The 13,895-nt window shown below is 46.3% G+C and overlaps 1 protein-coding gene across 1 annotated transcript in view; it reads left to right on the top strand.

The window, feature by feature from the left end:
• The window catches only part of LOC147670591 (NXPE family member 1-like), a 138,371-nt gene that overhangs the window by 73,205 nt on the left and 51,271 nt on the right, over window positions 1-13,895 (top strand). The window contains exon 4 of the mRNA XM_086948144.1: window positions 5,105-5,166. Coding sequence (XP_086804270.1) covers window positions 5,105-5,166 — 62 coding nt within the window. The remainder of the gene's footprint in view (window positions 1-5,104; window positions 5,167-13,895) is intronic.

Here is a 13,895-nt window from a genome sequence, read left to right as displayed (position 1 = left end):
GCCTTGCAGTAGGCCCTCAGTCCCCCAGACCTCCCACGTCTGCCACAACGCACTGCACCTATGGTCACAGCCAGGTTGCCCACGTGGCTCCAATCAAATTGTCCTCTGCCAATATCCCAGGCACTGTACAGCCAGCACAAACTCCTTACTTCTGGGCGGACACCAGATGCATTCACATTCCCTCCATTTACCCGATGCCCCCCTGCTGCTCCTAGCTTTGTGACCTCAGTCCCAGTCTTACCTTCCACACAATGTCTGACATTGTGCCTCTCTCCTAACTCCCCCTCAGGTGCAGCTTCACTGTTGCCCTTCTTGCTCAAGTACAGTCATTATTCCCCAGTCCCATTTACCCCCTCTGAGTTGCCCTAGACACCTCAGCCTTCTGGGCCACAGATGCACTTTCCCCACTAAAAGCTTTTGGTATCCTTGAAGAGTGGGGCACCCCACTGTCCATTCCCAAATGCAACTGTAAGTGTCGGCAGGCCTAAGTGCCCCCTCAAGTGCTGGATCACCAGCCCGAGCACCCCTTCAAGAAAGCCCAGGCACTGTCCCTTAGTCTATATGGCCTTTTACGAGTGTCCCAGACGCGACTCTCCTTCTGTCTCTCGTTCCGTGCCCCCTCCAACTGCTGCCAGGCCGGTGCCAGTCTGTCGTGCTTAAGGTGCCCTCTGCATCCCAGACATGATTTGTGGAGTGCATGGCTGCCCTAGCAATGGAGCTTCCTGGTGCTGAAACTCAGTAGACTGGCAGAAAGCAACAAGAAAGGCAGAGCTACCAAGAGGCACAGGAAGCAAACAGCCACGTTTCAGGTTTTTTCCTGAAGCAAAGATGACTCTGAGTATTTCTTAAATCAAGAGACATACTGTTCCAAAGGGCAGTCACCATCACTCAGAAGGAGCGGCCTCCCAGTTTTTCTCTTGAATCAAGGGACCACAGCCAGATTTAGTTCTGCAGAGCAAAGTGCTTTGATAGAGAAATAGGGCAGCATCCGTTCTGAAAGAACAGGGGCTCTTGAGGAAGGCATGATCATGTGGACACTATTAAGAACTTTAAAATGAATGCACTTCTCAATGGGCAGCCAGTGACACATCTGAAGGACCCCAGAGGAAGAACAAAGGTTAGGAAAGGAGAATAGTAGTCATGCTGCAGTGTTTCGGAACAATTGCAACCTCTTTAACATTGATTTCTTGCAACCCAGATACAAGATGTTACAGTAGTAGAGGTGTGACAGGATGAGACATTCAATAATCACCTGTTGGATGCGAGGTTGGATAAAGCTGAAGATGGGTTTGAGGCTTCTCAGGAGACCAAATCATGAGCCCACTAGAGTCCCTTTACTTTTGAGTCTGGTAGTGCAGTCGGACGAAGGCACAGTTGCACCGACAAAATCAGCTTTTGCAGGAACAACTGTGATTCGCCTGACTATCGGCACACTACGGGACTCAAAAGTCAAGGGACAAGCTTTTTTAGACTTATTCTTCCTGGAATTATTTAATCTCCCAGGTTTCTTTTTCAGAAGCCAGATGGATTATTAGATGTGATCCTTTGTGTAGAATAACAATTATGTTCACATTGGACTCCATTTCTGATCAAAGGAGGCATACGTTTCTGCCGCATTCATTCTGCCCTGAAGAAGTCCCAATGATCTGGGGATGAAACGCGTTGGCTGTGGTTGCTCTATAATATAACTTGTGGAATCAGAAAAAATAGAAAATTAGTTTTCTACGAGAGGAAGCTGCTTGTGTTATTTTGTCTTATATGATACACATAATATGGTTATTGTTATTTAGAGACTCATTACTCATGTTTGTTTGGACCTTCCTAGGACAGTTGACCCAGAGAGTGAACACCCAGTAAAATTTGTTAGAGAACTGTACAGAGTGCGGCAGTGTATACCATACCCGTTCTTTCTTTTCTAATGATTAATGATGGATCGAATGCTTGAATTAATCTCAACCGCTTGGGTCACATCACAATCCGTTGTTTTTCACCCACCACGCCACCTCAGTGTGGACCCAGCCATATGCTATCAGCCATTACCCTGCTCATCATGGGCACAGTCCAGCCGAACTGACGAGCCAGGTCCTCCCTGAACTGGAATATCAGCGTCCTGGGACCGGGTTTCGCTCTGATAAGGGCTCATCAGCTGGGTACAGCTTGATTCCCTAAGTGTGCCAGGCATGCCCAGGCATGGATCCCGTGCACACTATGCCACTGGTACCAAGCTGTACCTGGCTGAGGAACCCAAATAAGGGCGAAACCGGTCCTGGGTTGCTTCAGTTCCAGTTCAAGGAAGACCTGGCCTGGCAGTTCGGGCTGGACTGTGCCCCTGAAGAGCAGGGTCGAGACTGATTTGCATATGGCTGGGTCCAAACTGAGGTGGCGTAGTGGGCGAAAAACTATGGATTGGAAATGCAGCTTGGGCGATTCATTCAATCATTCCATCCATTGCGTTGTTTTTTGCATTTGAGGTCTAACGCCTGGCAAGTGTCCAAACCAGCCCAGCAGTGCCGAAGGCCAGTATGGTGGTCTATGGGTTTTATGGTTAAGTCATGGCAGTACATGAATCTCTAAAAGCAGCCCCAATTCCGCAGCCTACTGGGAAAATGCCGGAGTTAGAGGATGGACAAACAACATTGTGTCCCATGTGCACCCTCGCCATGCCCACTCCTTGTGTCATGAAGCTGTCCTATTAGAACCACTGCTGCCCCCCTGAGCTTGACAGATGTTTCTGCCCATGCTCGGTTCCTCTATCCAGCCTTACCCCTCAGGTCCTATCTGCCAGTGATGATTGTATCTCTGCCTGTCTACAAGTTTCTCCAACCCTTCTTCTCAGGCCTACCATCCTGCAGCTGGTCACCAGATGCCTGTTGGCCTCGGATACCCTCTTTTGATAGCACGTATGGCCCTCTGCCAATGCACCGACCACCTGCTCCAACGTCTGCTCTCAGCGCCACCTCTAGTGGCCATATGTCAATCGTCTCTGGACCCTCCTGTTCCTGCTCTCAGAGCCCCAGACTCCACTTTCACATTTAGTTACATTTCATTATGCAGACCTCAGCTCTCAGAGCTTTATCAGCCCTTCTGCCAGTCCTCAGCGCTGCAAGCCTCTGCCATCTTGACTCTTTCCTTTGCCAGCCTTGAACCCCTACTCCTCCAGGTCCTTTGGCCTGTGCTCACAGATCTCAGACCCCTTCAGGGAGCCCTTGCTGATGTCAGAACAGCTCTGGTGCCCAGAGACGTGTTTAGGCATGGGCAAAGTGGGCTCTGGCCCAGGGCCCTAACCTTTCTGGGGGCCCCTCTGATAGAGCCAGCTCTTTTATTCAGCCTTGCCCTGATTACCCTAAATAATTTGTACCCAGATAGTTTTGAATACAGTTTTCCTTTATTTTAATGTGGGTGTGGAGTCTATTCCAGATATTTTGAGGAAATGTTGGGCTCGATTCACAGAACTACCTTAAGACAAAATCCTAAACTTACTACCATTTTGGTATTCACAGAAGGCACTTACTCATCAATGCAAGTGCCTTCTGTGAATACCAAAATGTTAGTAAGTTTAGGATTTTGTCTTAAGGTAGTTCTGTGAATTGGGCCCTTTGTGTTTGTGTTTCATACAATGTCCTATGTCATGGGGGAGGGGGTCATAGAGATTATTTGCATTAATATTAGTGAGCTGCTGTTACAATATTGAAAACACATGCCACTTTCCCTGTATTATTTGATGTAAACACATTTAGAATTTGGAAGAACGTGCCTGTTACTGACCTGGTCAACTGGGCATGGAAGGGCTGAAATTGGATCATGAATTCAAAGCTGGACTGAAGAGGGGCCCCAAAGTATGTTTGACCCAGGACCCCCAAAATCCTTAAGATGCTCCTACTAGTGCCACTCGCAACCCCACGGCAAACTTAAAACCCCTTTCAGCCATGACCCCTTTCTCCTGTCCTTCGGCCCCTCTCTCCGCCCTGGCTGTGCCTGTTACTTTCCTGTCAGGACTACAATCATTGCCCTCCATTCTTTACACGTACAACTCCTCCCGTCCAAGGCTCTCCCTCCAGGGAGGATGAATGAATGAGGTAATGAAGTCATTAATACATGTGTATTGCACACACTATGCAGTGTCACTGAACTGACTGCCAGGCCCAGTGTCCACCAGACTAGTGCATGCTAACTGTAATTGTAAATTGTATTTATATAGCACTTAATGTCCCTGGCAAGAATGTGAGGCACTTTGTGGCGAGTAGTATGGTGCTCCGGAATCCAAGATTAGAGTTTAATAGTTAGTAGCTCTGTTGTATGTGCTTCTTTTTCCTTATGCATCAGTTGTGGTAACTTTTTGCTCTTGAGTTCTTGTGTGTTTAGCAGTGTATTGAGTAGAGATAGCATAATAGGAGATGGATCAGAATAGGAGGAATTGTAAGTTGTCAGTGTGTGTAGTGGTCATGTGCGCCTGCTCGTAGGCGGAGAATGGGAGGAAGGTTTGAGAAGGCTGGTTGGGAGTTCACAATAGTCAGAAAACCTTGGGATGAGTCCGATAGAAGGGTTGGGAGCTGTGGTTAATTTGTAAAATAAAAAAATAAGTGCCGGGGCTCTCCTCAGGAGGCAGCGCTTACAGGAGCTTCCTCCTGACGAGAGCCCCGCCACTTTTTTGACAATGGATGTGGCCTCATGGACAGAGCTGCTGATTTCGGAGCTGGGGAACAAGGTTCGAGTCTTGGCGTCGGCTCAACATCCTCTGATTCTGGGCAAATCACTTAACCTCCTCGTGCCTACAAAATGACTGTGTACTTAGCAGATGCTATAAGTGCCAGTGCTGAGCATCGGAAACCTCTGCTCAAATTAAGCACTGGTTGGGGGCAAAAATTGAAGGTAGAATATTTGTTTTCAAACACCTAAATATAATGAATTTATGCACACATTGAAGTTTTAGTAGCAGGCATACACTCTACTACACAGTTCACAATGCAGTAGCTTTGGGGCTGGACTGGCATGAAAAGGGTGCTGGGGGTGGTATAAGGGTGTGGGCTGGGCTCTGGTCTGTGGGTTCAGTGCATTCTTGTAATTCTCTGCTCTTGTTTGTCTTCTGTTTCCCACGAACCGGAAGTTCCAATAATGGTGTTGAGATCAAACCCCTGTTTGACGCCATCACGGTTTCAAGTTGCAACCGTAAGTACCAGCCTTACTTGCTTACATTATTGTGTGTGTATGTCCGTGTGTGTCCAGGCTCTTACTTGTCTTGTTTACATTGTGTGTGTGAATCCATGGGTGCTCTGTGGGAACAACCACGCAACGCCCATGGAGCATCCGTGCAACGCCCATGGAGCACCCGTGCAACGCCCATGGAGCACCCGTGCAAGGCCCATGGAGCACCCACGGAACGCCAATGGAGCACCCACGGAACACCCATGGAGCACCCACGCAGCGTCCATGGACCACCCATGCAAGGCCCATGGAGCACCCGCGGAACGCCCATGGAGCACCCGTGCAACGCCCATGGAGCACCCATGCAAGGCCCATGGAGCACCCATGCAAGGCCCATGGAGCACCCATGCAAGGCCCATGGAGCACCCACGGAACGCCCATGGAGCACCCACGCAGCGTCCATGGAGCACCCGTGCAAGGCCCATGGAGCACCCGTGCAAGGCCCATGGAGCACCCATGCAATGCCCATGGAGCACCCGCGGAACGCCCATGGAGCACCCGCGGAACGCCCATGGAGCACCCCCGCAAGGCCCATGGAGCACCCACGCAACGCCCATGGAGCACCCACGCAACGCCCATGGAGCACCCACGCAACGCACATGGAGCACCCACGCAACGCCCATGGAGCACCCATGCAACGCCCATGGAGCACCCATGCAACGCCCATGGAGCACCCACGCAACGCCCATGGAGCACCCAAGCAACGCCCATGGAGCACCCACGCAACGCCCATGGAGCACCCACGCAACGCCCATGGAGCACCCACGCAAGGCCCATGGAGCACCCACGCAAGGCCCATGGAGCACCCATGCAATGCCCATGGAGCACCCACACAACGCCTATGGAGCACCCAAATTTGCCAAAAACGTAGCTCTTGGTTCATAAAGCACTCTTTTTGGTAAATGGTGTAAATCCATTCAGTAGTTCCTGTGAAATGTGACCGCAGTTGATCCGCAAACCCTCCTGATCGCCTGCCTGAGATCTGATTTGCTGCCAACACTCCAGACTAGGAAGTGTTGGCAGCCATCTTGTGACTCGGTTGAACTGACTCACAAGAAAAAAGTGGGCATGGTAGAAACACCCTGACCCCTTGGGCCTGTTCTGGGGGTCCCACAGGAACCCTCAAGGCCCAAAAAGCATTAAAAAAAGATTCAACTGGAGTCTTTGTGGATCATCAGTGATGCCATTTGAGATGTCATCAGTGATGTCACTGATTATGTCATGAGTGATGTAATATGTGAGGTTATAAGCAGTGCATTGCAGAGGCACAAGTTATAGTTAACCAGGAACTGTTGGCCGCCATTTTGTCAGTGCAAGGCAGCAAAGAGGGCAAAATAAAGGTGAAGAACATGAAAAGGGGGCAGGGTAGAGAGTCCCTTATTATTATTATTATTTATTTTTATAAAGCGCGATAGTCACCCGGGGGTATCCCAGCGCTAAAAGAACCATGAATTCACCAGGTCGAAGGGGGAAACAGAAGCAGAAAGGAGGGGAGAGGGGGGTACAGATTTAGGGAAAAAGATGGGTTTTTAACAGTTTCCTGAAGCGCAGGTATTGAGGTTCAAGACGTAGATTACGGGGGAGTGAGTTCCAAAGTCGGGAGGCTTGTACTGAAAAGCGTCTACCTCCTGCTCGGGTTTTCCTGAATCTCGGGATTTTGGAAAAGTTTTCTGTATTGGAGCGGAGGGACCTAGAGTTCCTGTAGGGAGTGATAATGTTACTGAGAACAGGAGGGCCTTGATTCTGCAACGTTTTATGAACAAGACATAGGGCTTTGAATTTGACTCTCTCCCTTATGGGGAGCCAATGGAGAAGTTTAAGAGCGGGCTTGGCAGATGATCTGGCCGGGGTGTTGGTGATGATCCGAGCGGCCGAGTTCTGAATTATCTGTAGTTTGGTGAGGGTCGCTTCGGGGGCACCCAGGTAAATTACATTGCTATAGTCCAGTCGCGATATAATGAGACTTTGGACTAAAAGTTTTTGGGATTTAGGGGGGAGAAGGGGCAGAACTTTCCTCAGCGATTTTAAGAGGCCGAAGCAGGTCCCTGCCACCTTCTTCGCTTGTGAGGTGAAGGAGAGATCGGAATCGATCCACACACCCAAACTTTTCACCTCTTTTTTAGGATCAGGGGGTGGACCCAAACAGGCTGGCCAGCTGTCCAGGGGAAGTGAGGCTCCTTCCGGGCCTAGTATAAGGACCTCGGTTTTTGTCCCGTTGAGCTTTAGGGCTGATCTGTTCATCCAATGATGGACCTGCGTAAGGCAGTTGAACAGATCAGCTTTCTGTTGCTTGGGATGGGACAGGGACACCACTAGTTGAGTGTCGTCGGCGTAGCTGACGACGCTCACTCCGAAAGGGGTGATCACCTCCTCCAATGTGGACATATAGATATTAAATAAGGTGGGACTCAGGGAGGAGCCCTGAGGCACACCACATTGGAGGGGCATTTCGGAGGAGCGGGCGTTCTTTTCCCAAATCTGGTAGGACCGTTGGGCCAGGAAGGATGAAAGCCAGGATCGGGCTGTACCTTTCACTCCCGCCATAGCCAGTCTTTCGGTAAGAAGTTGGTGGTCAACTGTATCGAACGCTGCACTAAGGTCGAGGAGGATCACTGCCACTGATCCTCCCCCATCCAATAGTGCTCTTGCCTCCTCTACAGCTGCCAGGAGGGCGATATCCGTGCCCTGTCCGGGCCGGAAACCTGTCTGGGAGCTTTTTAATTTATTGTTGGTCTCTAGGAACTGAGAAAGTCTCCTATTGACCAGTTTTTCTGCGACCTTGCTCACTCCCGGCAATAGGGAGATAGGTCGATAATTAGTCAGATTCTCGGGGTCCAGAGTAGGCTTCTTCAGCAGGGCTTTTACCACCGCCTTCTTCCAGCTTGAGGGTACGGTTCCTTGTTGGAGTGAGGTGTTAATCAAGTGGGTAAGGGAAGGGATGATAGTAGGGGCTACCTCTTTAAGGAAACGAAGGGGAGCAGGGTCGCTAGGGGAGCCGCTCTTCATAGAGTTGAACACATTACTCACCTCGTCTACCGTGACTCCCTGACCCCCTAGGCTTTCTCAGCGGGTCCCTGTAGGACCCCGAAGGCCCCCAAATTATTATTATTATTATTTTTTTTAATCGCGAGGTGCGCGTATGGTTCTCGCACCTCCCGAGGCAAAACAGAGTGAAAATTAAAAGTGGAGAACATGAAAAGGGCGTAGGGTAGAGTCTCCCTGACCCTCTAGGCCTTCTCAGGGGGTCCCTAAAGGACCACAAAGGGCAATAAAAACATTTATTTTGTTTAAAAACAAATCGCGAGGTGCGCGCACGGTGCTCGCACCCTTTAGCCGCCATTTGAAGTGTTTTCTTTAAAGAATGATGTGGAGCCAGCGTATTAATAGTAACTTAGATTTATTGGAGAGAAGATAAATTGATCCTTACAAGCTTGAGCCAACCGATTCATATGGAACCCTGGAACCACTCTTCACTCCGAGTGTTCTAGGTTCCAGATCAGAGCGGAGAACACCACACATCTCCCTCCTTAAAAGAAAAGAAAGCATAGACATACAGAAAAAGAAAAAATGAAATAAAGAAAGAAATATAAGAGATAAAAATAAATAAAGGAAGCATTGCATTTTTAGGAAAAAACAATTGTACAACTTATCTTTTCATAACATAGTCCTTGCACCAAACTGGTGTACATTTTTGCCTTAGACTCGATCTTTGATAATCTTGACGGTATGCACTATGATCCTGTACACACTTACGTCAATTTACGTTCCCACAAGCTGTTCTCCTATCAATCCTGTGTGAACCATAAGTATCAGCAGGCTTGGAGACCTTTACCACCTTTGAAAGACTCCAAACATTTCCATCAGTCAATTCCACAACTTGTTTACCTACTCTAACAACTTGCATGGGATCAGAAAACCTGAACTCACCAGATCTAATAAAACCAGACTTCCTTACGCGTACCCATTCGCCAACACCACATGGAACATTGACTACAGGTAGTGCCTCTTTGAACTGATAATCTTTAGACAGACACCGAGAATCACTAGACAAAAACCTCGTATCTCTACTACATCTCAAATCTCTCATCCACTGTTGACTCCTATTACATATACCCCTTCTACCACGCATTTTCTCAAAATGGGACAAGTCACCTTCACTTCTAGGAGTATTCCTATAGTTCCACAATAATTTTCTCACGGTCCGTCTCCGATGACGCCTAGAAGGATATCGACAGTCAGAGATTGTCAACAGTAATCTTGATCTGCGGTAAGCAGGGCTTCAAACTTGTGAGTCGCGTAGGTTTGTTACCCAATCGTCGCCAGTGAAGTGTTTTCCTTGAAGAATGATGTGGAGCCAGCGTATTAATAGTAAATTAGCTTTATTGGAGAGAAGATAAATTGATCCTTACAAGCTGGATCCACTCCTCACTCCGAGTGTTCCAGGTTCCAGATCAGAGCGGAGAACACCACACCATTTTGTGTATGAGGCAGAAGAGAGTGAAAAACAAAAGTTGAGAACATGAAAAGGGGGTAGGGTAGAGTTTCCCTGACCCCCTAGGCTTTCTCAGGGGGTCCCTGAAAGACTCCGATGGGCAAAAACCCCCTTTTTTTATAATAAAAAATCGCGAGGTGCGCGCACCCACGACGCAGAAGTCACTCCAAAACAATAGTGTAGAACGCAAAAAGAAGGCAGGGCAGAGACTCCCTGACCCCCTAGGCTTTCTCAGGGGGTCCCTGAAAGACTCCAATGGGCAAAAAAACCCTTTTGTTTTTAAATTACAAAATTGCGAGGTGCGCGCACATGGTGCGTACCCACGACGCAGAAGTCACTCAAAAACAATAGTGTAGAACGTGAAAAGGAGGCAGGGTAGAGACTCCCTGACCCCCTAGGCCTTCTCAGGGCGTCCCTGAAGGAACCCAAAGGGCAAAAAAAAATATTTGTTTTTAAAAAAATAAATTGCGGGTGCGCGCACGGTACGCGCATGTTGAAAAAATCACACAAAAAAAGGTAAATAACAACTTTGAGTGTTTATTGTTGATTGAAGATATATACTATACTGTTCAACTTTAAGCAAATCATAAAAAGTCGCTGTGCCATTGCATATTACTGGATACAGTCAATCCATTATAATATACAAAGGCAGTTTGTGGAAAAATAAATATATACAAAATATAAAAATTGATACAGTAATTAGCATGTTAAAAACTTTGGAAATTCACTGAAAAAAACATGTGTTTCAGACCTGATATAGTTAGAAAATACTGTTTAAAAAAACTTGCAAAAACACTGAAAAAAACCATAGGATTCACACACGTTATAGTTAGGAATTAGCATTTAAAAAACCTTGCAAATTCACTGAAAAAAACATAGGTTTCACACACGTTATAGTTAGGAATTAGCATTTAAAAAACCTTGCAAATTCACTGAAAAAAACCAAAGGTTTCACCCATGTTATAGTTAGCTGGACATTTTACTCATACAAAACCTTTGAAATTCCCCCGTTATAGTTAGTACAGCTAACTATAACTCGCGCGACCACAATGCACTGCTGATGACGTCACATATTACATCATGACATGGTCAGAGGCACAGCAGTCGAAGGAAGCACTCTTTTATCAGCTTGACCACAAACTCTTTTATATTTCCCCCTTCTGCCCCCTCAGGAACTTTCAATAGGCGCAAATTGTTCCTCCTTTGTGCATTTTCAAGTGACTCCAATTTCTCTTGATATCCCAGTTCACCCTGGGTGAGAGCACCAATTTTCTTTGTGTGCTGCACTGCAAGTAATTTGAGGTCTGAGACAGTGCTCTCCAAGTCTGCTGTTCTTATTGCTAAACATCAAATTTTCCTTCCAGTTTTTCGCAAAACAGTTTTATGTCTTGCTGATTTTTTTGAGAAGCGAGAAAACCGTTTTTGACCTCATGGCTTAAGGCCTGTAGCATTAATAGGACAGACTGGTCAGAATTATCGCCTCTTTCTATAACTGGGGTGGTAGCAGTTAGATCCTCCCTACTGTTACTACTTAAAGTGCACGCCGACCCTTCTGCCTCGTTGCCAGCCTCATCCTCAATATCCGCCTTTTCCCGGCTCTTCATCCTAGCAAACTCATTGTTAGCTGAAGGCACCACTTTTCAGATTCGGTCGGATGTATCCTCAATTACAGCATCCAGGCAGTGGGAGCTAGGTAAATTATTGGAACTCCTTTAAACAACTAGGCGCCACTGCTCAATTAAAGTTTCCCTCATCATTGAAAGTGATGTACAAGAACAAAATGAGAATTTTTAAAAGAGTTGAGGAGGCTGAAGAGTATCTCCAATTACTTCTAGAAGACAGTCAAAGCACTTGGGGTGTGTAACAACAACTAAAAGATTTTTTATGTTAAACACAACTCTTTTGTTCTATTTGATTTTGTTAACACTTAAATTAAGCATTGCCCGAACATCGGAGGCGGAGTCTTAATGGCCAGGAGTCGGCCAAGAGAAAGGAGGGGTGTTCTCCTGGGGAGCACGGGAGGGAGTAGGTCTAGGCAGTGGTGGAGGAGGATGGGGCACAGGGTGGGGAGCATTTGGGGAAAAAAACAAAAAAAAGTTCAAAGTATGCCAAATAGGATATTTAATTGTCTTCATCCAGTAAGGAGAAAATGTCACAGGATAGGGTAGTGTTGTCAAGATATATTAAGTTTCTATCATGGAATCTGAATGGGTTAAGAGTCAAACACAGAAGGGAGAGGATTTTCCAATATTTGAAAGATGCGCCGGAACATGTCTTCATTTTACAAGAGACAGCCTCTACTGAAAAGGAGTTGAGGGATATGTGCAGAAATAGGAAATGGATTCAGCATATGATAACGACTACACAACAGACTTCAAATAAAGAAGTTGTCATATTGATTAAGACCAATCTTGATATAACATTATTGGAGTCAAGAGTTGATAAAAAAGGGAGGTGGGTTATAGCTAAGATAAAATATAATACACATAGTTTTACTGTTGTTGGGTATTGCGGCCCAAACTTGGACGATACACTCCCCTTGAAAGAACTTTTGGTGGAACTCCTTGATTTTGATGATCCCCTAATTTTTGCAGAGGATTTTAATTTAGTGCTATATCCATATCTAGATAAATCCCATAAACTTAAGATCTTGCATAATCCGAAAACGAGATCATTACTATTAAACGCAATAAAGCAGTTTGGTTGGAAAGATATATGGAGGAAGAAATCAGGGAGAAATAAAGAGTATACTTTCCATAATAAGAGGTTGAGGCATAAATCTAGATTAGATTTTTTCCTAGTTGCACAACAACTCTGTCAGTTTGTAAAAGAGGTTAAGCACCTCGGTGCTCATATCTCAGATCATTCGGCTGTCTCTCTAATTCTTAATTTACCAGACATACAGAATATTAGAAGGTATACATTGGATAGGAGCATTCTTTTGGAGGAAGGAACAGTAGACACTTTGCTCCTGGAATCAGATCAGTTCTTTAAAACTAACTTAGAGACAGCTGCGCTTCCCATGGTCTGGGACGCATATAAAGCCTTTTTGAGAGGACTATTATTGGCTTTACAATCTGCCAAACATAAAACATACGGAGCAAAGATTGCCCAGATTGAGTCGAAAATTAAAGCCTTAGAATGTGGGCTATTGGATCCAATTTCAGCAACCTCAGACAGTATGAAGGAAGAGTTGATATCTTGTAAATCGCAACTTGAGCAGGTCCTAGATGAAAGGCTTAGGCAACGTTGGCAGGCCAGCTCTCTGGCCCATTTCGAGTATGGTGAGGCCAGTGGTAAGCTGCTTGCTTGGAAAGCAAAGAAAGAGCAGAAGAGGAACACCATTAAGGGAGTTCAGATGGGCGCCAGGGCTGAGGTTTCAGAAAATAGCACAGATATTGAACAGGCTTTTTTTAATCATTTCCATTTAGTATATAAGGAGGACTTAATTCCTAGTCATGATATTATCCGGGTTTGGCTCGATAAGTATGCTGCTCGTCCGTTAGATGATCAGAGATCGGAGAGCCTGAATAGGGGAATTAGCTTAATTGAAATAACCGCGGCAATAAGTTCTGCTAGAAAAAAGTAAGGCTCCGGGTCCGGACGGACTGCCGGTTGAGATATATAAGGTTTTGGCTCCAATAGTTACCCCTGTTCTTCAAAAGCTTTTCACATATATTTTTGAGGAAGGAGGTGAAATTCCCCCGTCATGGAATGAAGCTACAATAGTTCTTATCCTTAAGCCACTGAAGGTACCATCGCAGACTGATTCATATAGACCTATCTCTCTGCTCAATTCAGACTATAAATTGATGGCAAAAATATTGGCAGAGAGATTGAATGGGGTAGCAGGCAGTCTGTTACATGCTGACCAAAAGGGATTTGTCAGAGGGCGCTCTATACAGGAGTTAACGCAAACATTTGTGGGCGCAATTGATCTCGCTACCCTCTATAAAATTCCACTGGCAGTCATAACATTAGATGCCAGTAAGGCTTTTGATCTTGTGAATTGGACATTTTTGAACAGGGTCTTAGAAAGCTGCAACCTGGGTAGGAACTTTTGTAGGTCCATAGCAGATTTTTATCGAGCACCAACTGCCAGAGTATTAAATAATGGAAATTTGTCCTCGCCTATAAAAATCTACAGAGGCACAAGACAGGGCTGTCCTCTCTCACCCCTGATCTTTGATTTATATATAGA

This window comes from Lissotriton vulgaris, unplaced genomic scaffold, assembly GCF_964263255.1.
Source record: "Lissotriton vulgaris unplaced genomic scaffold, aLisVul1.2 SCAFFOLD_1452, whole genome shotgun sequence".
Classification (NCBI taxonomy): domain Eukaryota; kingdom Metazoa; phylum Chordata; class Amphibia; order Caudata; family Salamandridae; genus Lissotriton; species Lissotriton vulgaris.
The sequence above is the reverse complement of the archived record's forward strand: the minus strand, read 5'-3'. Positions and strand labels throughout refer to the sequence as shown.